Here is a 16,113-nt window from a genome sequence, read left to right as displayed (position 1 = left end):
ACTGTTATTTTTAGATCCGAGAGAACTGAAGTTGTACTTTCGCTACTAACAGGTATAACCTGAAGTGCAATCCTCAGTCAGTGCAGTCTGGTTCTTTTCTCACTGTCTGCTGTTGACGGAGGCGAGAGGGCTCCAGGTAAACCTAACATTTATGATTTCATTTTTTATTATTATTGTCGCATCTTATAATGTGGTTTAACAATTTTGATTCTGGCAGCTGAAATAAAATATGTTTGTAATGTTACACTGTGTTATGTTGAGATGTGCCCATCTCTCTTCTGCTTGTTTTGTTTCATCAATAGGGTACATACATACGAGCCCTGACGATGCACTAAAGAAGAGAACAAAAATGATCTTCTGCTCTTCAGTGCTCAAGCTGGGTTTATTGTAGATGACTGGAGGCGGAAACGTGCAAACTCCTCTCAAGTTATAAGTTGAAAGTGTCGTTAATGATTACACCAACGGCTTTTTGTGTCGTGCGGCAGCTGTGGTTCAATTCGCTTTTTTACATTAATGCATTAATGCAATATACCTATTCAACAAACCCGTTATTAACCACATAATTAAAGTTTCAATTGAACATTTTATGTCCCGATAAACAACCGCATTAGTCGTGCCACAACTATTTATTGGTGCAAAATAGTTGTTTTCAGACAACCAGACGTTACCTTCCGTAATGGATACATATGAGCAAGACTATTTAATTGCATTAAGTTACTTGGACGATGACGAATTGGACCAATCTCTTTCCGCGCTCGCCATGTCCCAGCCAAATGTACCCACAGTGCCTCAAATCAGTCCAGAAGCACAGGACTATTATTATTATGAGACGATAGGTGACGCAACAGCCCCCTCCGCCCCTCCTGTACCTTACTACTTTGATCTGCTTGAGAGCGAGGATCACACAGAGCAGGTGCCCATGAGAGAGGCATTCATTCCAGCGGCAGAGGCTGCCATGCCTCCTCCGGTGCCTCCACGGACAAGGTTTCTGAGTGTTCAATCACGCAGCTTCCGGAGACCTCTCTCTTGCGACTTTTCGAGGAACAACTCTGTCGACTCGGCGAACTTTGCAGTGAGTACCAGTAAAAGGAGAGTTACAAAGAAATGAGTTGATTATAGCCTACTAAGTGATTCTGCTCTTCTTTCAAGGATGACAACTGGAACATCAGGCTGATTGATAGTCCCCAGGGGAGCAGTATTAGAATAGCCTGTCTGTGTGCCTCAACAACAACGTAAGGGAGACCATTTGTGATATTCAATTAATCACAGAATTATGCTTGTTCTAGTAACAGGAATGTCGCAAGTGTGTGTGTGTGTGTGTGTGTGTGTGTGTGTGTGTGTGTGTGTGCGCGCCCGCGTTTTTGTGTTTTAGAACAAATGTCACTCATGCCATGTACCTTCAAATATCCTTGTTTTACATTAACGCTGAAGGTCATTCTCCCATATATTTCAGGCTGATGTGCAGATACCCCCACAACAACCCTGACTGCAACACAGGTGTGGTGTGGGGCAGAGTGTACCCTCTCCACACCTCTCTATTGCAGGACACTGAGTTAACCTTCACTGTATCCACACCATGGTTCTCTCAACCACTACCAGTTCCCACTATATGTAAGCTTTTGGAGTAGATGCAGCATTTCACTCATGTATTCTTGTCCAATAGACTACAGCATGTTATTACACTGATTAGTTTGGTTGCGTAAGGATAAGCGGTTACGCTTTTGCCAGTGTTGGAGTGTGCTATGAAAGCATCCACTGTACTGAAAATCCAGTCCTTAGTTGTCTCTTTTTAGGCGTCCATCTTTCTTTCTTTGTCTGTCTTTTTCTTCCTTTCTTTTGCACTTTTGCCTGTTGGTAAAGGGTAAGGCTTTCAAGAATTGCTGCTCTTTACATCCTGTTTTTGTTTTTTGTCTTACTTTGACTTTTATTGAATCCTTTACTCTTGTTTGTTTTTATTTACTCAACATCATTTTTCTCCTTTCTTCTCTTTTGTCTCTATACAGTAGGTTTCTGTGCCAGTTTGCTGATTGGATACCCCTAAAATCTTCCTTTTTGTTTACAGTAAACATGACAGTGCAGGACTTTATTCAGAAGATTTGCGTTTTGTTGGACGTGCCTCCCAGTGCCAGTGAGCAGCACCTTGTGAAGCTCTGTGACTCGGAGGAGTACCTGAGAAAGTAAATGAATAATAACCACCATGGCCTTCCAGACAAACTCATATTTATGTTCTCACTGTGGCAGATTAAAGACTCTGTAGGGGGCTTTTTGGAAAGGCTTCTAGCTTTCTCATGTTGTTGAATTATATTCCTCCCCTGTTGTCCCTTGCAGTGATGAAATCTTAGGGCTGTATGAGAGCATTCAGAGGTATCAGAAGTTCTCCTTGGACATGCCAGTGAGAATTGTGCCACAGAGCGATGTGGGGAATCGTCTGTCGAGAAATGTAAGTTGTCTTAATCGTGGCACATTTTAAAACGACATTCCTATTTAAGGGCAGGTTAAACATTTATCTGAAAGGGATGGGCCTTGTGTCTTAAGGTCAACTTTAAGGTAGGTCCTCCCCTCTCCTCTCCTCCACTGCCAGTGTTTTTGTTTGAAACCTCCGCTTGGCCACCAAGACTTTGCTCTGTTTATCAGCTGCGTCATTCCTACCTGCCTGTATTTACTGACTCGAGCAGGAGACCTGCATGCAGACAACCCTGCTATAAAAGTGCCCTTGGAGACAATGACAAACAAAGAAAAACAGAGCAAAAGACTTAATTGAATTCCATTCATATTTATATACAGTATGTATGTAGTATTATTAATATTATATGAAGGCACTTCAGTGATCCGGTTGAGTCTATGATTCATTTTTTTGCACACAATGCTGTCATTTCCACCTGTGCTGTAATTCACTTGCAGCCACCATCCTGTGTGTTCAGTCAGATGTTAGAAACTCCTTTCACACTCCAATAAAGTTACTGGTTCATAGAACAGCCATGATAAGACAGTCAAGTCAGTCAACTTTACACCTATTCAGAGATCTGAGATCTAAAAGCACCTTCTAGATGAATAGATGTACGTATGTATTATGTGATGATGGTAACACTATGTTTCTTCAGGAAGAAGATGACAGACAACCATTTAATTTAAATCAACTCTTGCACTCTGCATGTGTGTTCAGCACATCAAGGTAACAACCACTTTCCTGTCACTTCATTCCTTATACAGTAGGCCCTCTGTGTTCCTTAGTATACTCTATGGAAATGTTATTGTGACCCGCTACCTGGATGCTAGTGTTTGTTTAAGCGTTGTGCTTGTGTGATGTTCGTGTCTTTGTTCAGTTGTTTATATGTTTTGCTTGTGTGTGCAAGTTTTTAAATGCCATATAACTTCGGGATTAACCCGAGTTATTTATAATGTTTTGGCTGCTTGGTTATGTGTCGGCTATGCCTTCACTAGCCGTGTTACTTTGTATGGCCTAGTCCATTTTTCCCAGCTGATTGGGATCATGTTTAAGTATGGCTGCTGTGAGCCACAGGTGTTGGTGCCTGCTTATGACACACCTGCATTCAATAATTGGCATGAGCCAATTGTAGGCTAGTGTCAGGGCTATTTAAACTTGCCTTTTTCTTTGTGTTGGGAGAGTTGCTGTTTAATAAGACGTAAGTCTTGGAGCTCTCACATGGACTAGCTCATGTGGTCCTTTTACTTATTTAGTCGACACTAATTTGCGTATTTGTTTGTGGCTATGACGCCCATGTATTTGTCTTACTTGAAAAGTTGTGTTATTTATTTAGTATTGTCATTGTTTTTTACCGCCTTATGGGCCTTATTTGGGATAATAAAAACCCATCATCTTAACATCTTCAACCTCCTGAGTCCTCCTATGAGTTTCCATCTTGCTCAAAAGTTATCCTGACCTTTTAACAGTTATGTGTTAAATTCTACATAAAAATCTTCCTACTGTTTGTCACACAGTGCAGCTTCCCATTTACACCAAGTTGTGTGAGTATTTATCAGCATATATTTATACAGCATATCTCACATCTTTATTCTCTATATCTTTATTCGACCACTTCCAGGGTGAGTCTCCAGGAGAAACTCAATTGCTACAGGAAGGAAGTAAAGAGGCTGATGAGTACTCAGGTTTGTGCTGAACTGCTTGACTGTCTTATCACAGCTTTAATCTCACGTGCAGTGACCCATGCCCGAGTATGGAACAGTGAGTGGACATTCTTCAGCTCAATCGGACTGTTGGGGCGGATACATTCTCCTGTTCTAGTTGTTGCTGACTTCATCAGTCATTGTCTGCTTTATCGAGCTTGTGATGGTATTATTTAGAACTGTTGGAGACTGATTGTGTAGGGAAGGAAGGATAGAACACAGGGGAGTATATTCTCAGCAGGCCTGTAGACGATGGCAGATACTCTCTATTGTCTGTAATGGCAGGCATGAAACAGGTATGCAGACCTCACTCGGCCATTATGTTCTGGCTGTTCGACATTAGAGAAGCTGTCCTAAAAGTACTCACAAGATGTAGAGAGGGTTATTCCGAAAAATGTTGAGAGAAATTCTGATCAGTTACGCAATATTGTTCCATATACATGGCTGATTAACCAAAAAACATGCTGTTTTAATGACTGATTTAATTACAGTGCGGGGACAATCTGAACCAGATCGTGACAGAGGTGCAGACCATCTGTAAACTACTGTACGGATTTTCTACTGTACAACTAGAAGACTCCATAGGTGCTGTCAAAAGACTAACGCCTATGATGTTGGTATGTCTCTGTCTTCACAATATGCAGAACATTATTTGGTGTAATGAAGAAACTATACAATATATATATGTGTAGTTTTATATATTTTGGTACCCCAAGCTGCTCTTGGGGTTCCACTAGGTATAAAGTTAGTGAATTATCTTAGCAGGCCTATACTGGGCAGGCTCTAGGACCCTGGGGAGGTGCTCTGGGGACTAGGGAGGCAGGGCCATCCACTGATTGCAAGCTCAGGTGCAAATTGTTAGACCAGTTTGGCACCTGAGCAGCAACTAGTCAGACAAAGAGTTTTAGAGTCAGAGAGAGAAGCAGGGTTGCGAGAGGGGAAAGGTGCCAGTAACACTGGGTGAAAGCCGGTGGGTTTACCTGTTTGTGATAAAGGACCTGCATTGCTGAAATTCCACTGTCGTGTCCTTCCGAACGCTGAGCGTTCACAATATATATTTATATTCATACATTATGCCATTAAGCTCTGTCTAAGATTTGACATTGACAGAGTTCAGATGAGGTGGTGATTGTGCATTTGCTTTTCAGAGCCCATCAGACATGAGTGACACCGAGACAGGTATGTGTCTGTGATTCTCATATCCTCTACTAATATCCTCTTCATATCTGAAGCATATCATACACAACATATTCTGTAATTCTATTGACTTTGCAGTTCTGGTGATTCTGCACCAAGCTCTGGAGAAGCTTCTGTACATCTTCTATGACAACTTCCACTCAAACTTCAGAGTTCAGGGTGCAAATCACATTCTCCCCGAAGCCGACGTCAGCCTCAACACCGACACTCTGAAGTTCAAACTTGCGGCCCTCTACGAACTAGAACCCAACTGGCTAACCAGGTACTGTGTGGACAAGACAAAATAAAGGAGCCTCTGAGAGGCTAAAAACAGGTTATAATGTCTTAACATGTTATAATGTTTCTAAGAATGTTAATATACAGCCTATGTCATTTTTTTCTCTGTTGTTTCCAGTATGGATTTGTTTAGCCTGTCGTGTTCTCTGACGTACGGGGGCAAGAACCTTTGTGAGCCTATGGTCTCTGAGAACATAAGCACCGCCCTCTCCTTCGGCAGCAAAATCCGTTGCAACAGATTGTGAGGGCCTTCTCTGGCTTTAGTTGTGTCGTTATCTCATAGCATCTCACGAGACTTCAGATTTCATATATATTATTGTGATGCTTACCAGCACGTCCCTCCAATGTATGTGTGTCTGCTTTTCTAGGGTGGTATTCCCGGTTCATGTCCGAGATCTTCCCTATGAATCCATGTTGACTTTCCGTCTGTTGGGGTCCAAACAAGGAAAATCCCAAGAACTGCTGCGCTGGGCAGTCCTACCCCTCTACGCTCATAAGTAACTTGAAACTCATTGGTCAAATTCTTTCACTTCCATTAGAGGAGCCAATCAACATGTTGCTTCAGGAGCATGAAAGGGAGGTGTTGGGTGAAAATTCACCCTAGTTACCTCAGGACTCCGGAGCTGCATATAAGTATATTTATTAGACAAACGACAACAATTGCAATCGGGCTCACTCCCAGCACAAGGCTGAAAGTGAAGCAATATTAAACACATCGCACAAGGTTTATATAGACAGAAGTTTAGCGTTCAGCAGGGATAACCACGTGGTGGATCTCTGACGTCCGAGGCATGGATGGAAGTTTTGCACAAGGTCGGAACAAGCACAGTTTGACCCTTCTTATCACCTCTGGTCTAAACATGCTCTTGTACATATGCAGACTAAGTGGCATCTAATATTCTAAGATGCACACAGAAAAGCCATGTTCCTGCTTTCATAAGCACATGATTCATCCAAGGAATATATTAATACAAGGCTGTTGAGCTCAAATATCAACAACCTTTCATCAGAATCAGGGAATGTACCTTTAAGCTCTACTCGTATAGCGATTTCGCCATGATCCTATGAGACTGCTTGTTAAAGTATGACTCAGTTTTCAGGATAACGGGTGGTAGTACAAAATCAATAAGCCTTTATTTATTGTGTGTGTGTGTGTGTGTGTGTGTGTGTGTGTGTGTGTGTGTGTGTGTGTGTGTGTGTGTGTGTGTGTGTGTGTGTGTGTGTGTGTGTGTGTGTGTGCAGATGGGTACCTCTGGTGGTGTGTGATCGTCCTCCTTTCTGCTCATTAGCTAATGGTGAGTTTCTTCTGCTCATTAGCTAATGGTGAGTTTCTTCTGACAGGACTCTGATCAGCGGCACCACTCTGCTCAGCATGTCTATGCTGCGCGAGCTGAGCACGCCTCCTTCGCCAGCCCTCTCGGATAACCACAGGCAGCCCAAAGGGGTTATCCTTCAGGTTAGGAGCTTTACATTACACCTGTCAAAGCGATATCAAATCTTACCGTTAAAGTAGCCATGTGCAGTCACACCCATCCGGTAATGCGCTACTTTAGTCCATCTCTTCAGCTTCTACTGAAGCAAATTAAAACTGACAGTCCTGTGTACACAACCATTTAACATATTTAGTTTCCATCCTCAGGTGGACTTCCCGGAACTGAAACGGTGGAAATATGAAAGACCTGTCGCTCTGCCAGGGTCAGTCTTGTTCACTGAGCCTTGTTTGGAGCTCAAAAACAGAATTGAAGAGGTTTCCAAGAAGCTTTGCTTTCATTTGTGAGTGACCCGATAAATATTTCTGTATTCTGCAGGAAGTATACATTTGTACAATTTAGGAATTATACATTTGTCTGTATTCTGCAGGGAAATATTGGGAAATATGCTAGGTGCATTCTTTATTCCCTTGCCTATATTTGTATAGCCTTCATTTACAGTTGATGGTGTCTCACCATAAGGTTTCTTATTAACACATTCAGCACACCATCCAGTTCAAGAGAGCAGATTAAAGGCAGTGTTGGCTGACCCTGAAAGTAAAAACAAACCTATGTATATGACAAACAATAAACCTTAAGGAGCTGTCCCTCAAAAACCAGCTCCCTGTTTACTGTAAAGAGAGAGGGCATGTTTGCAGGACTCACACCTGTGCTTTCACACCACCATCCCAGCCTGACGGAGAACGAGCAAGCGCTGCTGTGGTCCAAGAGGCACTCCTGCAACGAGAGGAGCAGCCTGTTGCACCTGGTGCTGGGTGGAGCCCCCCAGTGGCGGCCCCAGGACCTGACTGAGATCTACACCATCCTGGAGCACTGGAACCTCCAGACCTCTGAGGAGGCTCTCTTCCTGCTCAGTGACAGGTTGGTCACGTCAGCGAGTAGGACGGGATGGGGATATGATTCTCTAACTGTGCTTTAACATTGACACCAGAGAATAACAAAGCTTTTGTCTCTTGCTTTTTTTTTTAACTCTTGATGTCTAATACATTCATATGCTGTGTTCACTAGTTTTCAGGACCACACTGTGCGCAGGGTCGCTGTGCAGTACTTTGAGCGCGTGTCAGATGAGGAGCTTGACGAATTCTTGCCACAGTTGGTACAGGTGAGTGTTTGTCTCGCATGCACTATATTTGCACTGTCCTTTTAAGTTTTAGGTCCCATCCACTCTGACGTCATGAGCTGATTCTTTGCCTTATTGAACTTTGGCTAGGCCAGTTGCATACATACATCAGTTAATTACATGTCGGTAATTTATGCAAGTTGTTGACAAAGCATTTGTTCTTTGAACATAATTTTGTCTAAGGGGCCATATGTCCGTAATTGTTGAGATGCTCCTGTTGACCTAGCAGTGCGACATCTGTGTGACAGGCTCTAAAGATGGAGTGGGATTTGGATGGGCCTCTGGTGATGCTACTGCTGAAACGCTCCCTGTGCAACATCCACATCGCTCAGCATTTATACTGGTGAGTTTATCCTCCAATGCTGTTGAGCACCATTATATGCCTTTCTTCATGAAACAGAGTTCAAAAATCAAAACAGTTGTTGCTTTGCAAGGTTATATGCCCAGTCAGAGGCCCTTTGTGGCAGTTATCCTTCTCATAGTAACCCGGCTGAGCTACTCACCCTGGTGTGTGTGTGTGCACGCCTGTGTCCTCTCCAGGCTGCTGGTGGATGCCCAGGAGGACACCCACTACAGGAGCTGGTTCGCTAAGGTGATAGCGGCGCTGAGACACTGCTGTGGCCGCGTCCTGAGGCAGGAGCTGGAGCGCGAGAGCCTGCTGGTCACGCTGCTCGTCCAAGTGGCTGACACGATCCGAAACACCGACAAGGCCAAGAGGAAGGTGGTACCACAGTGTTATACATCTGTGCCTCTTCTTTATTCACTGAATTCAATCGTGTTAAAGGCTCTTTATTCATTTGCATTTTAAGCCTACTGTTCTTTCGGTGTTCTTCGTTTTGCATTCATTTATTATTGCATTAAACAATCTGAGGCTAATTTAAGAGGATTCATTCTGTTACGTTAGCTAGGTGCAATTTAGTCATGCTATAAGTTATAGTTAGAGGCTTGTAGTATTTTCTTTTCTTGAAATCAGATCTGCAGGCATATTTGTAACTTTGTAACCATGTCATTGGATTATCATGCATTAATATCCTACATGCAAAAGTTGTGGTGTGAAATTCAGCATTCTGTGTTGTCTTCCTTTAACCGCAGGATGTTTTGAACACTGACAAGTGGAAAATTGCTAACTTCTTTAAAGGAGGGATGTCCTGTCGGCTGCCGTTGAACCCAGCCATTCTGGTGACGGGGGTGGACATGAACGTAAGACCTTTGGATGTTTGTTGGAAGATTACTGCTGGCCAAAGGCCCAGGTTTTTTTTTATTGCTGTCGACTTGGTGCGGCACCAGCTGGACTGGGTGCACTGACCTGTAATGTGTTGTCATCTTTAGGCCTGTAAGTTCTACAACTCCAACGCCGCACCTCTACATATTCCCTTCATCACCGCTGACCCTCTGGGCAAAAAAGTCCACGTCATCTGCAAGGTATGCTTCATAGAGCCGCCTTAGCAACGCTCAATGTAGCTGTAGGTATATCATAAATTACGACTTGGGTTTGTGTTTGAACAGAAAAGGTAGTGAGTTATCAGAAATATTTCTGTGTTTATAGCTGTCTGTAGTTAGCGTTTAGTCGAGGTGTGGTGTGTTCTTCAGACAGGAGATAACCTGCGCCAGGACATGCTGGTGTTGCAGATCGTGCATTTGATGAACAGGGTGTGGCTGCAGGAGGGGCTGGACATGCGCATGGTCACGTACAGGTGCCTCCCCACAGGCAAAGACCAGGGTCAGTGATCAGACCATTCGCCACCTTAGAGAGTCATTGATGACACTGAGAAACATCATGCTGAATCAGTGTGATCCTTGGCATCACTTTCATTTTGGTGAAGCTTTATTGCAGTGTGCAATGCAATGTGAAAACCAAATGCCTGTTATTTCTTAACATTTGCCAGGACTGGTAGAGGTGGTGCCAGATGCGGTTACCTTAGCCAAGATCCACCTGGAGTTTGGTCTTGGGGGAGTGTTGAGGGAGGACTCCTTGGAAAAATGGTTCCACATGAGGAACAAAACATGGGACAACTATGAAGAGGTACACACACACACACACACACACACACACATACATTATGAGCAGTTGCTGGCTCTGATAATTATTGTTGAACGACAGCTTTGATAATAGAACCCATTGTCTGAACATCAAAGGCCATCAGAAGTCAAACATGGGTACAAAGGTTATATAGTAATAAAGATCAAATGTAAACAGAAACTGTGCAGATAAAACCAGTGCCAGTGAAGAGATCTTTTTCTCAGGCTGTCATGAACTTCCTGTACTCCTGTGCCGGCTGGTGTGTGGCCACGTTCGTGCTGGGCATCTGTGATCGCCACAACGACAACATCATGCTCAAACACACTGGCCACATGTTCCACATCGACTTTGGCAAGATCATGGGGAACGCCCAGAAGTTTGCCACCATCAAAAGGCAAGTTCAGAAAACCACACAAATGATCAGTGGCTATGTGCACCACAGGAATCAAAAAACACCTACAAGTCTTACCTGACGACTCCACTCAGCTCATTCCCCCTATTTTTTTGTGATGGTAGGGACCGAACACCATTCATCTTCTCCTCAGAGATGCAGCACTTCATTACAGGTGGGGGGGAGAATCCACAGCGATTCCATCGCTTTGTGGAGCTATGCTGCATGGCGTATAACGGACTACGGAGACGTAGCGCCCGGGTGCTAAGCCTGCTACAGCTGGTAAGATTGACATGTCTTTGTATGTAGTGGTGCTATGTAGTATGAGCTAAGAACAGTTTTATCCTTAGCTCTCTCCCTCTGTATGTATGTGTGCTCTGTGCCAAATAATGGCACCTTAACAAACTAAACATCTCGTCTGCAGCAGAGACGGAATATACTTTGGACACTATTCGTATTAAGTGTCAGAGTGTAAAAATGATCTCTGGAAATATCTGAATCCCTTATATCTGAATGTTGGAAAATGTGATTGTCTGATTCAAATAAAGAATTTAAATGTGTGTCTGTGTCTGTGTCCGCGTGCGTGTGTGTTCGTGTGTGTGTGTGTGTGTGTGTGTGTGTGTGTGTGTGTGTGTGTACGGTCATGTGCATGTGTGTATGCTTGCATGTGTGTCTGTATATGTAGATGCTGGATGCAGGCATGCCAGAGATGAAGGATATGCGGGACCTGCAGTATGTGCACAACAACCTCAGGCCCCAAGATTCTGATCTGGAGGCCACAGAGTACTTCACACAGTAAGTTCAGTGGATTATGGATTTGACTCAAGTAATTCATCTCAGTTTGTATTTATTTTACAGATTTTCTCATTTAACATTAACTCAAGGCTCAGGTCAGAATAAGCTGCTGTCAGCCCCGTCTGCTGATGAGGATAATTGTGAGTTTGCGCTACAAAGGGTATGTAAAGTGTAGACATGGTAGGCAATATCTTTCAGCGTAAAATGCAGGTGACAGCTGGCTAGAGATACACAGCAATAAATTGAGGAGTTGGTAGATAAACACCTGTTGTGAAATTTAAGAGCAGATGCTTCAGAATGTTAGCTGGGGAGATTATCCGCTGTTGTTAAAGTAGTGCAGACAAGGTAACATGTACTTCTGTTATAGTCTTAAATACTATAGTGTTAGCATTCGTTTCACTTTCACTTGCCAGTCCGTCAGACATGCCTAGACTCCGGCTGATTCATCTTGTTCTACCAGCTCAGTGTTGTCATCATATTTCATACCTATCACTCAGATGATCACTATACAGGACTACCCTATCTGGAAGCTGCCTAATGTTATAGCCCTGTATAAAAGCGGGTTCCTTCTTCACGTGTTGTTATGTTGGTTGTGGCCAAATGACTTCTGTATGGTCCTCTACCCTCACAGGAAGATCAAGGAGAGCATGGGCAACTCCCTAGTCAAACTCAACTTCTTCTTCCACAACATGGCCCAGAAAAAGCTTGCACCGTCCCCTGTGAAGACGGCCTCCCCCAGTACAAACATCCAAGAGGCCGTCATCCAGAAGTACGGAGGGAAAGGAAAAGATGTGGTGAGACTTCCCTTCGAATCCTACCCAACCATTCGTGATTCACTCCTGTATTTGGCAAAACAGAAACTTACTCTACTGGTGTCATGTTCAAAGAAAAGGAGAAAGCATAAAGGCAGATACAATTAGCATTAGCATAAGGGTCCACATTCTGAAATGACAAGTATGAATTGCCCTGGTATGTAATGTATGATAAACAAAATGGATGCCAAGCAACATGATTATGTTCTCCTTTGCCCGACAGACGTGTGGGTGTCTGTTACCCTGCCACTTAGCACTGGGCACTAATGAAGTTAACAGTGTGCCATCACTCTGTGATCAGTCCTCCCTTTGAGCCGGCTGCGCCCATCTGCTCCATGTCAAGCTCTCTGTCTTGCTAACTGTCCAGATGTCACTAACATGCTTCCGATTTATCCTGCTGTGGCGATAGCAAAGCTATCCTCATTTGTTCAGCATTTAGCATCTTCTCCACCAGGCATTGTAAAAATGGGAAATTTGGATTGTGGGGGTTTGTGTTTTAGACCTTTGAACTGAGAGTGACCATTGACGATGGGTTCCTGATCAAAGAAAAAACCTTCGGACAGTTTGAGCAAATTCACAAAAAGCTGCAGAAGCACTTTATAGAGTCAGCTCTTCCACAGTGAGTAAACATTTATCTCCTTGGTTACTTTAGAGCAAATCACTTAGCTTTTACCTAACACGGCTACAGATTCATCTCATGTGGATTACTGCTACCTTCAAGTGATGTTTCACATGAGGCAATGGAAATGTCAGGTCTGCTGTAGTTGGGAAATATTTTATAGCACATAATAACAGCAGTGGAACTTATATTAGCACTGCTATGAAAGTTTTCCCGAGTTGTGACATTGGTTCACTTCCTTGTCCACCTGTTAGGTTCCCCAGGTGGTTTAGTATGTCCTTCACCACAGGCAGAAAAATGGCTATGCTGAACAAGTATCTGAAGGAGCTGTTTGAAGGTCCATGCAAAGGTGTAAGTGATCAGTATCAGATCCCTCCAGGCCAATATTGTGGCTGTCTTCATGATCTTTGACTTTCATGATATGGTATTTCATTGTCCTTCTTACTCCTTAATCCCTTAACCCTTAATGTTATACACAGAACGAGTTTGTCTGCAGCCTGTTTCTTGATGGCCCAACCACAACTACGAAAGGTATGTATGGTATGGACTGATACACATATAACTGGTTAGTTTCTTGTAAACTTGCTTGCACATTGATCTGTATTAAGATGGATCTAAAATCTTTATAGCAAGTTGCAAATTGTGTTGCAAATTGCTGCTTTTTGCTTCAAATTTGCTGCTTTTTTTTTTCCTTCTTATATATATTTGAAACATTTATAATTGAAAGGTATCAGACACTGGACTTCCCTGTAGCCAACACCTAAAACACAAGTCCTTAGCCCTGGCACAATTATCTTGTGTGACTCTGAAGATGAAAACTTGTAACATCCAAAAAGTAATTTCAAATGATATTCTTGGTACTTCAGAAAGACTTATAAGTACAAAGAACAACATGGTTAATAAAGATGAAATTTAAGTTGGCACATCAAATCATCGCTATACGTATATTTATTTCAGATAAGTTTAAAAGCTCATCATTAACATTTTGCTCATATTTACATAATCTGATTGCAGACCCATCTGGTCCATCCAAACCCCAGATTCAGCTCCACATGTCTTTCAAGGATAATAAACTCTCTGTAATGGTCAAGCACCTAAAGAACATTGTGAGTATTTACAATGCAGTTGTACGTGTATTTCAGGTCTCTTAAATGAAGTTAATCGTACAGCAATACAAATCTAAAAATGTGTTTATTTAGCCCCTGATTGAAGTTGGGTCCTCGTCTCAGACTTTTGGTCTCCCTGGCCAGCTGTAATCATTTGTGAGTGGTCTGTCCATCCTTCCCTCATCCTTCTCTCTGAATTCATCCAGAGATTGTCAAACGGCTCCTGTCCTGACGCCTACGTGGTGACATTCCTCAGGCCGGATCCACACAACTCCTCCAGGAAAAAGACCAAAGTGGTGAAAAACAATGACAACCCCACATTCAATCAACTGGTAGGAGCCACTACTAAGCGCCTTGAGACAATTTTATTTGTTTTGGTGCTATTTAAATAAAATTGAAATGAATTTAATTTAATTGAACTACATGCTATATTAGGTGTATTATTTCGGTCTGGGGAAAGCTTGGTGAGATCAAATTCAACTCTGCCTACCATGAAAAGTGGCAGGAAATGGCACTCTGTAGAGAGCTGCCTCCTTCTGAATTTCACTGGACCTCGGACCTTTAGCTGGTTACCCGTGGGAAGCGTTATCTCTGCGCCTGATAAATGTATTTCCAAACGGAGTCATGTTCGCCTAAAAAGCTAATTTCACTTTGAGCCAATCTTTAATGGGAAAACCTGAATGGCCTGTTTAGGTGTTTTTCCTTGCGGTTGATGGGAACAAGGGATAGTTATTGTTTTCATTGTTTGCCGTTTGCTTCAGATAGCTGCTTTTTGACAACATGGATTCCTTTTGTCCCTTAGATTGAATATAGTAATGTCCTGAGTCTCCATGATCGTGTGCTGGAGGTGACAGTCAAGAGCAAGAAGACCTTTGTGGCCGCGACCAACATCTTCCTGGGGGAGAGGAAGATGGATGTGGAGGAGTGGTACCAACTTGGATACAGTCCGAACTAATTCACTGGAGTGTGTTGTAGTGATGCAACCACCAGGTGGCAGTCTACACACCTGGTGTAGTGCCACGAGAAACGCCTGCACATTTTCTTTGATGTAACCAGGCAGATAGCTGGATAAAGTTGTTACAGAACCATATCTATGGGAAAAACTGTTTACAGGAGTATCTGTTTATGCTGCAGTTTTATGTAGAACTGCTTTGTGAACATCCAAGCGAAATATGTTGCACCTAAATATATATATATATATATAGTCTATTTATAATGTACAGGGAGAAATATAATGTATTGGCAAAGTATTTTTATGTTTTAACAATATATTGTGCAAATTCCAGATATGGCTGGATAATAGCCGCATTTATAAAGCATAATCGACATCCTCATTTAAATCTCATGAATGGATGAGGAACATATCAGAAAGCGCTTATGTAATTGTGTAAGTCATATGAATTTGCGTTAGGTCCAGTCCTCCCCCCCCCCCCCCCCCCCCGAGCTCCCATGATCTTTTTGAAGAACTGAAGGGTAGGGGAGTGTTGAATGGGGGCTTTTTGACTGCATGGCAGATTTTGAAATGGCATGTCCTGTGTCAGCACACACAGCAGGCCCACAGTAGCTCCTAAATCTGCTCCCTCATGCCTTGTGTGTCAGCCATTACTGCAATTTACAAAGGGCAGGTGGGACGGGACCACTCCCTCTGATCTATTGCAGCTCACGGCCAGTTCAAATAGCCTGACATGCAGCCATGAGAGAGAGACTGGATCATTGTGAATGATTAGAGTAATTATGGTCTGTACATGTTGTTTTAATTTTTTTGTATTATTTAACGTGCTATTTATATCACCACTGTGCCTCTTCCTAAAGTGAACTTGGAGCCTGTTATGACTGTCTTTTAGATGTTACTGTGGACGGGGGTGTGTTATTTTTACTGTCTGTTGTAGTTCTTGTTTTCCTTGCTGTCTCTATTTTTCTATGTTTGGAGCCAACAGTTCGGCCCTAATTACACAAACTGCCGTGAGGCTTGTAATTACCTGGAGAGAAGGAGGAGGGGAGGTTGAACCGTGTGTGTTTGAGACGATTGTGTCCTGAATAAAATTCTCGGCAAATGAATGTGCGTTTATTTCTTTTTTTTTTGCCGACGCCATGTTTCCAAGCAGCAGCAGTTCCTCATGTGATGGCTAAGGCTGGAGTAG

At 43.0% G+C, this 16,113-nt stretch overlaps 1 protein-coding gene across 2 annotated transcripts; it reads left to right on the top strand.

Moving 5' to 3' along the window:
• Positions 1-754: 754 nt before the first annotated feature.
• On the top strand, positions 755-16,030 carry pik3c2g (phosphatidylinositol-4-phosphate 3-kinase catalytic subunit type 2 gamma). Of its 2 annotated transcripts, XM_031565281.1 has the most exons (32): positions 755-1,072; positions 1,150-1,232; positions 1,454-1,611; positions 2,063-2,177; positions 2,329-2,440; positions 3,102-3,172; positions 4,065-4,128; positions 4,638-4,763; positions 5,295-5,325; positions 5,422-5,605; positions 5,738-5,860; positions 5,988-6,116; positions 6,961-7,075; positions 7,259-7,392; positions 7,782-7,970; positions 8,118-8,211; positions 8,478-8,572; positions 8,770-8,950; positions 9,322-9,429; positions 9,559-9,651; positions 9,820-9,949; positions 10,116-10,252; positions 10,474-10,643; positions 10,766-10,922; positions 11,326-11,435; positions 12,067-12,229; positions 12,748-12,866; positions 13,121-13,217; positions 13,346-13,397; positions 13,881-13,972; positions 14,179-14,304; positions 14,775-16,030. In XM_031565281.1, exons 1-32 carry the CDS (start codon positions 761-763, stop codon positions 14,925-14,927), a joined length of 4,023 nt encoding a protein of 1,340 aa, XP_031421141.1. In that variant the 5' UTR covers positions 755-760; the 3' UTR covers positions 14,928-16,030. The 2 variants fall into 2 exon arrangements, with proteins under 2 accessions (XP_031421141.1, XP_012694530.2); XM_012839076.3 differs by lacking the exons at positions 755-1,072; positions 1,150-1,232; positions 1,454-1,611; ... (3 more) ...; positions 4,065-4,128; positions 4,638-4,763 and adding an exon at positions 4,850-5,116.
• Positions 16,031-16,113: the final 83 nt, after the last annotated feature.

The sequence above is a fragment of the Clupea harengus genome, chromosome 3 (genome assembly GCF_900700415.2).
Source record: "Clupea harengus chromosome 3, Ch_v2.0.2, whole genome shotgun sequence".
Classification (NCBI taxonomy): Eukaryota; Metazoa; Chordata; class Actinopteri; order Clupeiformes; family Clupeidae; genus Clupea; species Clupea harengus.
Note: the sequence above shows the minus strand (reverse complement) of the source record. Positions and strands in the feature narration are given on the sequence as shown.

What these genes read in the sequence shown, in the direction of transcription:
- pik3c2g (XM_031565281.1), top strand. Translation starts at nt 761, where the DNA reads ATGTCCCAGCCAAATGTACCCACAGTGCCTCAAATCAGTCCAGAAGCA. An exon ending in GACTAACGCCTATGATGTTG is followed by an intron (nt 4,764 to 5,294) that starts GTATGTCTCTGT and finishes TTTGCTTTTCAG; the next exon opens with AGCCCATCAGACATGAGTGA. An exon ending in CTCTTCCTGCTCAGTGACAG is followed by an intron (nt 7,971 to 8,117) that starts GTTGGTCACGTC and finishes TGTGTTCACTAG; the next exon opens with TTTTCAGGACCACACTGTGC.